The 13279-nt window shown below is 46.8% G+C and overlaps 1 protein-coding gene across 11 annotated transcripts in view; it reads right to left on the bottom strand.

Annotated features, from left to right (window-relative positions):
* NTM (neurotrimin) overlaps window positions 1-13279 on the bottom strand; it is a 984038-nt gene that overhangs the window by 437920 nt on the left and 532839 nt on the right. For 5 of the 11 annotated variants that reach the window (XR_001885614.1, XR_001885617.1, XR_001885615.1 and 2 more), the window contains exon 1: window positions 11676-12679. Coding sequence is in view for 7 of the 11 variants with exons in the window: in XM_017872146.1 (XP_017727635.1) it covers window positions 11676-11842 (167 nt within the window). In the remaining 4 variants the exon portion in view is untranslated. Of the gene's footprint in view, window positions 1-11675; window positions 12694-13279 lie in introns of those variants that run through there. The other 6 variants (XM_017872148.1, XM_017872147.1, XM_017872145.1 and 3 more) reach the window with 2 other exon arrangements.

Here is a 13279-nt window from a genome sequence, read left to right as displayed (position 1 = left end):
AATACAGAGACAGACCTGAGTTTCCTCTTTCTAGTAAAAGATAAATAATTTCACTATGAATAGCTTACTATTATTCCTCACAAATGTTTCATTCACTCAACAAATATTCTGTAATAGATCCCATGTCCCAGGCAGTAATGTAATCACCACAAATGAGAGCAATAAACTCAGCAGCTTGGTGGACCCTGCATTTTAGGGGGAGTAGCAATAAATAAGAAATAAATAAATAACAGACTTCTCTTGGTGGTACAGGCTGTGAAGAAAATTAAAGCTAGGCAGAGAGATAGAAAGATGGGGGCTGAGGACATCACTATTTCAAACAGCATGATCTGCAAAGCCTTTATTTAAGATGGGGTACTGGAGTAGATGCATGAATTCAAGGAGGGTCTAGACACGTAAGTTTATAGCAGATCTTAAGAGAGGGAAGAACATTTCTTAAGTCAAGAAGAGTCTTAGTAAGTTCCAGGAACAGCAGAGAAGTTCCGTGTTCTGCATTCACATAAGTGAGGTAGCAGTGATGTGGGGAGTGGTATAAGGCTTAGATAGGCACCAGGTGATTAAAAAGCCTCTACGTCATCCAGATGGTTGCATTTCATTCTAAGTTTAGCCAGAAGCCACTGTAGGATTTTGAACAGAGTCATGTAATTCTTGTGAAATGGTAGCTGGGGCTACTAGACAGATACTAAACTCCAGGGCAACAGGAGTAGAAACAGCGGACCAGACAAGATGTCACCAGAATAGCCCAGGAGAGACGGTGGTGGCCTTGCCCAGGGAGGTAGTGCTAGAGACGGTAAAAAGTGGTCTGATTCAGGATAACTCTTAAAAGAAAAAACAAACGGGATTTAGCAATGAATTAGATGAAGCACAAGAGAGAATGAAAAAAATAAAACATGTACTAGGTTTGCAGTTCCTAAGATCAGAAAGACTGAGGGAAAGGCAGGATGGAGTAGCTGGCCATGGTCCAATGAGCCTTGTGTCAAGGGCACCGGCTGGGAGGACCCAGTTTGAATGTCATCATTAAAAGTCTCCGTAGATGAGCAACAGGATGTGCGGTCTGGAGGTCCAGAGTGAAGAAACGTGGTCAGAACAGATGGCAGATGACTATGACAAGGAAGGGGCAGAGGACGACAGAGCCAAGTGGCATTTCCTCCACCCTAATGGGAGATGTTGAGAAAGATGAAAAAGAAATGTCCAGCAGCCATAGCAAGGAGGACGTTTATCCAACTTTCCGGCCTCAGGGTAAGCAAGGTATTTGAGGAAAACAGCCACTTTTGAGGACTCCAGGAGTGGCAATAATCCAGGGAACAGCTGAGTTTCAACTAAAGCAAAAAAGAAAACAGGAAAATAAGGGGGGAACATTCAAAGTAGAGACTGCAGATGTAAAAATGTTGCTGGCGACAGATCATAAGTCCAGAGAGTAAAAAGGTTTGGAGGATGAGGAAGAGGTTTGCAACTGGGTTAGACTGTTGGACGTCAGGATATGAGTCTAGAAAATGATGCATGGCCCTGGGGTTGAGGGTCGGTGATTTCTGAGGTGGTTGAGATAATGGAGAAGATACAATAGGGTTTGTCCTGATGTTCTCTGAGGAATAAAAGGCAAGCATTTCTACCCTGATTGGCTTCTTTGGGAGTCGCAATGGAGAGGCTGGGCTCACGACTGAGACCCAGAAGCATTCTGGACTCTGGCACCTCCTCTGTGGACTGCAGTGGCTGGTGTCATTGTTGGGAACTGGGTGATCTAACTAGGCCTATCTATGGTCCTTTCCATGCTTGTTACTATTATTTAACATTATTTCTTTAATATGCAAATGTTCCAGTGTCCTACTGCTGTCATAATACAGTACCAAAACTGGGGGGCTGAAAACAGTGGAAATGTGTTGTCTCACAGTTCTGGAGCCCAGAAGTCTGAAATCATAGTGATCACTGTGTTGGCAGGGCCATACTCCCTTTGAAACTTGTAAGGACGTTTCCCTCCTTGCCTCTTCCTAATTCCTGGCTGTTTGCTGGCGATCTGTGGCATTTCTTGGCTTGCAGGTGCATCACTACAGCCTCTGCCTTTGTGGTCACTCTCTGCATGTCTTCTGTCTCTCCACATAGGCATCTTTTTACCAGAACACCAGTTATATTTGTTTAGAGGCACACTCTACTCTAGTATGACCTCACCTTAGCTAATTATATCTGCAGCAACCATATTTACAAATAAAGTCACACTGTAAGGTACTGGAGGTTAGGACATCAATATAACTTTTTTAATGGTGGGGAGATGGGACAAAATTCAACCCATAACACCGCAGCATGCTATTTCCAGCTTCTCTGTCTAAAAACTGCACTAAATTAAAAATAATTTGCATGTGTTCTTTTTCTTACTTATAGCTTCTGATGGGTAGCATTTTGGATTGAGCTCTCCTGACAGGTAAATTTGTCCAAAGATGACTATTCTGAATGTGAGAGCATTTTTTCACTCATCCCACACATTAGAGGCCGTTTGAAAGTCAGAGATCAAGAAACTATTTTCACACAGATACATCTTCCTCTGATGCCATGAACCCAACAAAGCTTGTCTGAAGGTCGATTTTAGTTGTTTTAATGTTCCATCAGTCTGTTGGTTGATGCTGTTTTCATTCGAAATTCTATTATTTTAAGAAATCCATCAGCGAGATTGTAAGATTAGTTCATATGTTCATTTTATAAGGAAATCTAACTCCCCAAAGCTTCCTAAGCCAAAACATTTCACACTGATAATACAGCAAGTTGCCCAAATACACCCAAATAAAACCAAATAATTCAACAATGTGAATAAATGAGATTTAAGAAAAACAGATCATGAAAGATCAAGACCTGCTATTCATAGTTCACTACATTTAAACTAACGTAAGCCCTTTGACATGGGGTTAAAATGGACAGGACTCTTCCTGTGATCCCATCAGTGAATGCTGAGATCAGTTTCTAATGCCAGATGCACTGGTGTTGCCCTAGACCTGACCAGATGTAAAATTCCCAAATGCAAAGAAGCTCCTTCTCTATTTTCACCATCACCACTCAAGGCCTGAGCCTGCCTCCAAATGATCAGGAGATATGAATGAAGAGAAGATTTACAATTAGAGAACATTAAAGCTGCAGGAGTCTTACACTACCCCTTCCCCAACACATGTTATCGCAGACCCTGTTTTTACCGTTTGACTCCAGTGGAATTATCACGGAAAAATCATTTCTCCAAGGAAAAAGGGTCTGGCAACCTGAAATCTATGCATGAATTCACAGATAACCTGCTCCACAGAACCTTCTGGATGAATTTTTCTGGTGGGAAATGCATCTTCAGAGCCATGAACTGTCACAACGTGCTATGCAACAATCTTCTTATGAAAAACAAAGAAATATCTTTCTTCTCACTCCCTCTCAGAAACAAAACATCTCAAGAAATGATTTGAAACTGAAGAATCTCTAAACAGACGTGTAGCAGAGGCACCACAAAAACTCACAATTACAGGTGGACAAAGGGGGATCTGTCCACCTATGATTGGATCTTTCAGAAGCGAGACACTGGCATATCTGCCAAAGTGTTTAAGCTACAATAGTTTATAATGAAAATTGGTGTATGTGTGTATATTATATACATATATGCACACATGCATGTGTACATACACATATATTCATATATAAAGTTATAACTATATACTACGCTTTGTGTGTGTTATCTCATTTTAGCCTGAAACAACACTTTGAGATTGGGTAATAACGGTCCTCTTTAAATGGAGGGTGGAGAGATTACAAATTTTGCCTGCAATCAAACAAAGTGCCTGAGCCAGAGTTTGTAGATTGCTGTCTCCCACTCTGTCTTCTTTCTAGCCTACCACTCCTGGTACCTTTGAGTCAGTAAGGTCTTGTGTGTTGGAGACCTTTGTCTCCAACGATTGTACTCCTAGTAAACTTCCCTGTTGCTTCCTTCTCTCTTCAGCTCACACATGCAATCTGAAATTGCATCCTAAACCCAATAAATCCTTGCTTTCCTAAAAAATAATATAAAATAATATTATTTGACCATCTATAATGATGTTGGTAGTATTACTTATTATTTATTTAGTATGAGTTATCTATTACACAGTGGGAACCCATCAACTTATTCCTGAGGAAGCAAAATGACCTTAAATAACACAAGGATAATGTTCTATTTTACTCATCAGTGGAGACTTTCAACCCAAGAGAACAAATATGCCATTACCATTAATTATCTTTTTTTTACAAGATTCCCCAGGAGAGACGCCTATTAGTAGTTAAGAAAAGAAGCAAGCATTTTGGAGCTGGTCCCTCCTGTTCCCCTGGTACTATGGCATCCAGATCCACTGACTGGCCTGTGGAATCCTCCTGGAATTGGTGTCTGCCCTGATTGGTTCAATATCACATTCCAGAGAAGCAGGTGGAAATGTTCGTGGTATTATGAGCCTCCTGTGAGAAAGTCGAAGATTGCTGATCCCTAAAGCCAAAGATGAACGGAAGAACCTGGAGTAAGAGTCTTCCTCTGAACAAACTATGGAAATTGTAGGATTCTGTGAGACCTCTAGAGGTCAGCAGGGTCCCTGTGTCTCCACGCCATGGACGACGTGAAACCTTAAAGACTCCCAGGCCCTGTTTCTCACGCTTCAGGAGAGGGGATTCCTGTGCACCACGACAAGGAGGGACAACCAAATTCACTGGGTCTCTAGTGGGAGAGGAACTTGGCAATGAAGAATAGAAGGGACAGAACGAGACCAGCACTACGGAACAGAGGGGGATTGCCTAGCAGTCTGACACCACCCATCCTGAGTCCCAGGCTCAGCACCCACCTGAGTATGTGAGCTGGGAAAATACCTTCACTGTGCCTCTCAGCACTTTGCTTTCCTGCTCTGTAAAATCAGAGTAATAATTGTGTCCACCTGATGGAGCACCTGTGAGGATTAAATGAGGTTCTTCTGGTAAACTGCTCAGCACAGGACCTGACCCGCAGGAAACAGCTGTCCCACATGGAGTGAGAGTCAAAGCATAAGAATGCAAGGTGTGGTACAGACTAAACCAGCAGTCAGGAGAGAATACGGTGATAAATGTCAGCCAAATGCACTGAAAGCATTCATGGTCAGCAGGATGCTTTCGCACTTAGTAGGAAAACATGGCCTTTCCTTTAGCATGCGTAGCCCCAAGTGAGGGCTCACAGCCTGGGGATGGAGAGTGTGCTGGCTGCTGGCCCTCTCACCCTTCTGGAAGGCATCCTTGTGCAAGACTGATTATCACTACTTCCACTATCTGTAAAACCAGGTGGTTGACCTCCCAGATCTCTGCAATCCATTCAAATTCAAGAATGCTATGCATTTAAAGAGGGAGAAAGGAGACATTTTTCTGCAAAGCACTTATGGTTTAGATGAGGGGTGTTAGAGAACCGAGCTGGCCCCCTGTAGCCTCCTCTGGCTTTCAGTGACAACTGGCATACTCCTACTCCTTCTGCCCCATGTTAGGTTGAGTTTTTAGTTTTCCCATTTTAGTTTTTGGCTCCTCAACAGCTGAATGTGCTTCCAGGAGCCTCCCTCCTTGGTCCCATCTGTCCCTTCTCAGAGCCACAGGACACCAGCCGGATGCCTGGCAAGCCCCAAGGTGAGTGCCCAGTGTGGGAGCAGCACAGGCCTTCTGAGTAGCATTGCTATTCTGAGCGGGTGAACTCATAAACAGCAGATCGATAGTTACACCACCACAACCACTGCCAGCAGACTCCACAAACAGAGAGAAAGGATGGGCAGAGTGCTTTTCTGTGTCCCTCCTTATCTTGAAAATGCCAATTTCTCTAGGGTTGACTATATCATTGTTTCTTCAAAGGCTTAAGGACTGGGTGGGGAAGTGACCCAGCAGAAGGAAGGCATGTGTCACGGGTGCAAATCTTAAATAATGGACAACCAACACACCTCGTTTGTGGCCCGGACAGACACAAGTTCAATGACTTCTGTGTATTTGTAACCTGTCCCCAGCACCTCCACGAGAGCAGCCTCACACAGCAGCCCAGACAGAAACGACACTGAGGAAGTAACATGCCTAAGGCAAGGACAACACAAAACAATCCTGGAGAAAGGACACAGACTCCGAGGAGGAGACGCGACCTCGGGCCTTCGTTCCTGCAGTCATTCCTGCAACAACTTCATCGAACACCCTCTATCTGCCAGACACTGCTTACACAGTGCTAACAAGACAGAGCATACCTCTTCTCAAGGAATTTCCAGTCCCTCTGGGAAAGACAAACCATACGCAGACAACCAAATAATGAACTTCGGATGGAGATGACTGTTCTGAAGAAAAAAAATCCAGGATGATATGCCAGGGTAAGACCAGTGGTAGTGGTAGAGGATTATTTTGATTTGCTATCAGGAAAGGCATCAAGGAGGGAATTCTGTGTGAGCTTAGGCCAAAATGATAAGAAACAGCTGTCCATGGGAAGATTAGGGTAGGGGTGTTCCCAGCAGCGGGGACCACAAGAGGAAATGCTTTGCAGCTGGAATAAGCTGTGTTTATGGGTGTCCACAACAGAGTGAGTGAAGGGAAAGGCAGGATGAGAGTTCTTTGGATTTCATTAGCAAATTCCACAGGCCAAGCCATGTGCTGCGGATTAGGAGGCAAGCCTGGAGGAGGCATAGTTCTGCCCCCAAGAGGTTGTGGAGTAGTTGGAGGGACTACCAGAGAATCCAGTTGCTTATCAAATGAAATTCCAAGCACTTTACATGACATGAGCAAAGCGCCACAGCTTCCCTCATCTAGAGGATGACTCCCTGGTCCTCTCAAGCATCCAAACCACATTCCGTCTGTGCGATTCAATGGAGTTCCACATCAAAACTCAATCTAAATTGCATACATTTCTCAGACCTGCAATTCCTAACTCACCCTAGAAAAACAACATCATCCAGTTGCTAAGCCCATGGTCTAGAGGCACAACAGAATGCAGAGTTCAGCCTCTGATGCCCACCTACCAAGTGATCCCCAGGAAATAATGTACTTTACTAGCTGCTGCCTTCATTGGGGAATCTCCGAAATGTGAAAAGCATTCATTGAAACTGCCAAGTGACAGGTGTGTTGATGCTTAGTGAAGGTCTCTAAGTGAACGACACCCATGCGGTTGGGCATCTGGGGCTGTCTAATTCCTCACTGATGTCTGCTCACTTCCACCCAGGAGCCAGGAGTTAGTGAAGTCCTGCCAACCCACAGAAAGCCTTCGCTCCAACAGAGGGGCTCTGCTCCAGCCACAGACAGCACGATCGCCCACATTTTCATGGTGTACTCTGCCTCACAAGGTCTACGATCTCATTCTCCACAGCCAGCTTTTTCAGTTGGACCCAAGCCCCCAAAAGCCAAGTCCAGGACATACGCCTTTCCACACCCAAACACCCAGCTCAGTGCCTGATATGGTCTGGCTCTATCCCCACCCAAATCTCATCTTGAATTGTAGCTCCCATAACTCCTACGTGTTGTGGGAGGGACCCAGTGGGAGATAATGGAATCATCAAGGCAGTTTTTCCCATACTGTTATCATGGTAGTGAGTAAGTCTCACAGGATCTGATGATTTTATAAGGGTTTCCCCTTTCTCTTGGCTTTCACTGTCTTGCCTGCCGCCGTGTAAAATGTGCCTTTTGCCTTCTGCCATGATTGTGAGGCCTCCCCAGCCACGTGGAACTGTGAGTCCATTAAACCTCTTTTTCTTTATAAATTACCCAGTCTTGGGTATGTCTTTATCAGCACTGTGAAAACGGACTAATACAGTCCCTTTCTTGAAAGAATCACTCAATACATTTTTGATTGACCATAGTTGAAGTTTAAAATAAAATGATAGAGAAATGTGGTAAGGAGATAAATTGAATATAGCTGGGGGATACTGCTGTTTGACTTTCATTCATTTTGTTTGAGTAAGAATCTGCCAGCACACAGTGCTCATGCCATGACAAGGCATGATTCTCGCTTTCCAAGAGGTGCTCTGCAGTCCAAGGGAAGAAAGAAGACAGAGAGTTAGTGAACACTGGAAAACAGGGTCTAAGCCAAAATGAATAGGGCAGACATTAAGTGCCACAGAGGAATGAGAGGAACACAGAATTCAAAGGGTCCTGAATAGTCCTGGGAAGCTTGGTGTACAAAGTCAAGGAGCAGAGTCCTGAGCCAGCATACCGTCCTGCCACTGGCTGCCTGTGTGATTTCAGGTAAGTTCCCCCTCACTGGGTCTTAACGGGGATTAATTAAGTCTATTTCAGAGAGTTGTAAGGATTAAATATTACTGTTTACATAAAATGTTCACACAGTAACAGACCAATGATAGTACTATGCATCCTATTAACGTGATTATTACCAGTGCTTCATAGTCTGGCTTCAAAACTTCCTAGCTGTGCCACCCTCATCAAAGGATGTAAACTCTCCACACCTCAGTTTCCTCCTCTGTAAAATAGGGATAATAATATCTCCTACACCATAGGGCTGTTATTGAAGTGTTAATGTTACGAGGCTGAATGATAGGTTAGATATTATTAAAACACTCAGATACTCCCTAACACATAGTAAGCACTCAATAAACATTGGCTAATAGTACTATTATTGCAGATTCTGTTTTACCTCACCCTTTTAAGAAATATGCCTACAGAATGTCGGCAGGAGGGCAGAAAGAGTGGGAGATTGTAAATTGTAATTCTTTTCAGGCTGTCAATGTTATGTTAATTGAAAGGTTTCCCAATACCTCCATAAGGATTGTTAGAGCTACTTGGATAAGATAAAACATTTTTTAAAAGTTTCCTCACATTAGAATCTTCTGCTGAGCATGTATTCTTTAGGGATTGCAAAAGATCCTCAAAAAATGATGTTGGTGAGAACAAAGCAGAATAAAATGAAATTAGAGCAAAAAGTCCTCTGCTGGTTATGAAGAAAACTACAAGTATCACCATCATCACCCAATTACCCATAGGAAGATGGATATGGCGGCCCTCTAGGCCACAGCACAGGTGCTCTGATCTCCCCTAGCTGTGGTTCCTTACCGCTTGGTCATATGATTAGCCAAAAAAGAAAAAAACAAATGGAAGAAGAAAGAAAGAAAGATGGAAAGAAGAAAGGAAGGGTCGTCTGTCCCCCTACACACACAAAATACAAAGCAAAAAGAAAATAACTCAGAACTCTGAACTACTAGATTGTTATGTGAAAATGTAGCAATTTTTATGCAAACAAAATACATTCTGCAATTCCTACTTGCCTCTCTGTACACAGAACAAGAAAATGCAGGGTCTGTGTTTGAGAGCTCAGGGACTTCCACTCCACCAAAGTCCATCCCAGCAGGGCAGCCCTTCCTTGTTCTAGTGCATCCGAGTCTGAGAAGAAGGGCAATCCTGAGAGGCCTGGGCATGCTCCAAATAGTTGTTACACCTGGTGCCTGATTCACATGCTAGGTCAGGCCCACGGTCAAGGGCTGGTGTGGCTCAGACCCTAGCTCATCTCATCCCTGCCTGTAGTGCTCCATCCACTGTGAGGGCCTTTCTCTTGCCCCTGAGGCTGGCACAGAATGACAGGAGATGTTCCAGAAGGAACTTGGCTGGGCTGGGGCCAATTCAAGGGTCTAGAAAGGAAGCTCCACCATGTTCCCATCTCCATCCATATCCAAACAATACCACTGTGTGGAGAGCACATGTGAAAATGCAAACAAACATTAGTGCTGAAAGAGACAGAGAAAGGGACTGGCAGAATGAGAAAAAAGAACCATGAAAGGGAAGACAAAGAAAGATAAGTCAGCCAGTACATGATAATGCGATTTCAAAAAGAAGCTACTTCTAACCCAGGCCTGTCCCATGATTCAGCCTCTGCTGAATGCAGCCACCCTCTGGACAGTCCTGATTTTCATAAGCCTTGAAGACTACCTCTGGAAACCAGATCCTGGCCTCAGACAAGAGGGTCTCTGTCTGCCAGGACCCACTTCCTGTTTATTTATCTTCAAATATCTACAGAGCTACCTCACACATTTTCCTTGAAAAAAAAAAAAAATCCCATTTGTATCTAAGATGTTCCCCATATGAGAATGTCTCTGTCCCTGGGAGACCCTCCTTGCAGTCAAGGACTAGGGACAAAGGGGGCATCCAGAGAACATTAAATTTCCTTGATTATTACTGCATTAGACATTCATTTTTGGTTTTTATGTAAGTAGTCTGAAATCACTGCATATTTGTAACTCCCCTGAAATCCACTTTTAAAGCAGATACACAATCATTTCAGAGTGGGGGAAGCTAGTTGCTTTATTTTTTCCCAGAAGAGTGGAAGAGGCGGGTCTCATAAGCCAACACATAACTAGGAGTTCACCAGAGCCATGAGGATAAGCTCTCCCTAGACAAAGGATCACAGGAAGCTTGTAGCCCTCCATGGGTCCCTAAATTACACACTTCCTTTGGCAATGTCCTGATAATTCAGCTCTGTATTGACATTGCCTTCTCTTCACCATTTTCTATCCTATAGATACTGCCTTCAGTATACAGTCCACAAACAACCCAATCCTAGAAGTCATCAGAGGGGCAAAACCGTAGGCAATGGCACCAGGGTTATCTTTCCAGAAATCTTCATGTGCAAAGGACAAGAATATTGCCATGTTGCCTTGTGCTTAGTTCTGTTGCTTAGTTTGGAAAACTTTATTTCAGAGGGCAGACTAAACCAAGGAGAGGCAGGGAAATCGTTCCCATGAACCTTCTTAACTTCTACCGCATGCTTATTTTCTTATAAAATTCCAGAAAATAAAATTTCCCATTGCAATCATTAAGTGTGTTGCCCTCCTATGAGAGGTGTGGTTTATCAGCACTGGAAATTGAGTTACCATTTCTGCAGGCAAGGTAATCAGGGAGATAGAATCATTCTACCATACACAAAGCATAACCGAGATTCTTCTTCTCCTCCCCCAGTGCCTGTACGCCTTAACCCCAGAAGCCAATCAGGACCCAACCCAACACTGAAACCTAGTTTCTCTTCAGTAGACGAGTTTTGCACGTACTGTTTTGGTGGACAGCAGGAACAGAACACAGTTCACTACAGTAAATGCCATTTTCCACGGACAAATCAGACTCCATGACTCGGGCCTCAGAAAGCCACGTTCAGACAGGAGAAAGCACCTCTGTCTGCTCACCAGCTCACGGCATGAAGGCACCCCAGGAAAGCCCGGGCACAGTCAGACCCAGGACAAAACAGCGGCTCTCCCAGAGTGCAGGAGCCAGGGCTGGCAAAGCCCCATGGCATGGGCGAGTGGGGCCATTCACTCCACGCCAGACCCCTCCTTTGGGACTCATTAACTTCAGAGAAGACTGCTCACGGGGAGCCCCTCCAAGCCCCCTGTCACCACGGCCACCAGGCTCAGGCACAGACAGTGCCAGGGACAAGTCCCTCAATCTCAGCGACCACCTGGTCCAGCCACCCCCCACCCTTAACAAGTGCCTGAGCCGCAGAGGCCAGTTTTTGGGGAAAAGCTCACCGCCAGAACCTCTGAGCCTTTCCCTATGAATGCCACATTCCCGGGCAGAGCTCCCAGCGCAGCCATAAATTGTGCAGCCCAGGGAACCAGCGACCTCTCCGCCAACCCAGGCACGACTCAGTGCACACACCTGCACCCCTGCCCCTTACCCCCACCCCATACAAATCATCAATTCGTAGAATAATGTCAGCTCCCTACCTGAGGGTGGCGCTCTCCCCCTGCCGGACCGTCACGTTGTCCATCGCTTTGGGGAAGGTGGCATCTCCGCTGCGCACGGGCACTCCTGTGGGTACAAGGAACAGCAGCCTGAGAGACACGACCACGAGGCACTTCCAGGGCAGGAACAGGTACCCACAGACCCCCATCCTCGACAGCCACAACTTCCCCGAACTCCGGCAGCCGCACGGCACACGCCCCCCGGGCGAGCACAGGAAGTGGGTGGGGTGCGGAGCGAGCGCGGGGACTGAGCGGCGAACTAGCGGCGACCGGGAGGCGCGGGGAGGAGAAAAGCGCGCAGACTCCTCCAAGTCTAATATTCCTCCCCCAAAGCCAGCCTCGGAAAACCAGTTCCACGGCGGACGGCCAAAGGGGGCTCCCTCCTTGCTGCTTCGGCCGGGAAGGTGGCCGAGGAGGGGCAGCGCGAGGCAGGTGAAAGGTGTGGGCGCGTCTCAGGAGCCGCTTCTTCCCAGTGGCAGTTCAGACATGGCACTTTGGAGAGGAGTAAGCACTTTGGTACCGGAAGGGGACGGGGTGGGCTTCATCCAGCTACCCAGAGGCGGTCCGCAGTCCCTCAGTACGAACAGGGGAAATCCGACACTTTGTAAGTTTCGGAGCCGGGCTCGCCACCGGAAAACAATCGGAAACAATAGCAGATGGGAAGTGGAGCTCGCCGGAGGCGCAGGGGTGGCGCGCGGAGGAGACGGCCGCGCGGGCTTCGTTCAATCCGGACCCGGGATCCTGCGGCAGCCGCCTCGGTCAACTTCCTCGGAGCCCAAATGCGCGCTGCAGCCGCTGCTCTCCGGCCGGGCTCGGCGGGGCAGGGGCTGCGGCGGTGGCAGAGGAAGGAGCGGCCGGGCGGCAGGAGCGGACCGCGGCGGCCCCTAGCTCGCTAGCTCGCTGGGGAAGGCGCGGCGCAGGCGGCACCGGAGCCGCGCGGACGCCAAGCTCAGGCGGCCGCCCCCGCCTCCGCGCCGCTTCTCCCGGGAGCGCCCCGACGCGCGCGGCCCCGACCGCCGGGGTTGTCATGGCAGCAGCTCCCATCCTGACCGCCACTTTCTCCCGTGCCGCATCGAGCGAGCGGCGGGCTGGCGGCGCGGATGCGCTCTATCCCGGCGGCGCGCAGGGGCGCAGCGCGGGCGCGCCCACCTTAACCCCCGCCGCGCCGGGCCGGGGCTGTGCACCAGCCCAGCCCAGGCCAGGCGTTTAACCATTTACGCGCTTCCAAATTAGGGGAAAAAAAACAAGTTACCATGCAACCTTAATCAGCCCCAGACTTGAGACATCTTAAAAAGGGTCACAAACTAATTAACTGGGAAAGGAACGCCCTGCAGCATGCATACATGCACCTTTAAAATGATCAGATTAATTCCGTTAGCATTCAGAGTAAATTCAGAGTGTTGGGAGGATGTTTTAGAAGAACCTCATACTTATTCAGTAGTACAGCACCCACCCAGCAGCCCCCAAAAAGCTGCTCAAAAGCCCAGAGACTCAACACTACCATTCTAGAGATCTGTCATATATAAACAAATCCAAAATCACAGAAGCCTCTTAGTGTGCGAAACTGCAAAAATCGCATCATCAAA

This window comes from Rhinopithecus bieti, unplaced genomic scaffold (genome assembly GCF_001698545.2).
Source record: "Rhinopithecus bieti isolate Rb0 unplaced genomic scaffold, ASM169854v2 scaffold_6481, whole genome shotgun sequence".
NCBI lineage: Eukaryota > Metazoa > Chordata > Mammalia > Primates > Cercopithecidae > Rhinopithecus > Rhinopithecus bieti.
Note: the sequence above shows the minus strand (reverse complement) of the source record. Positions and strands in the feature narration are given on the sequence as shown.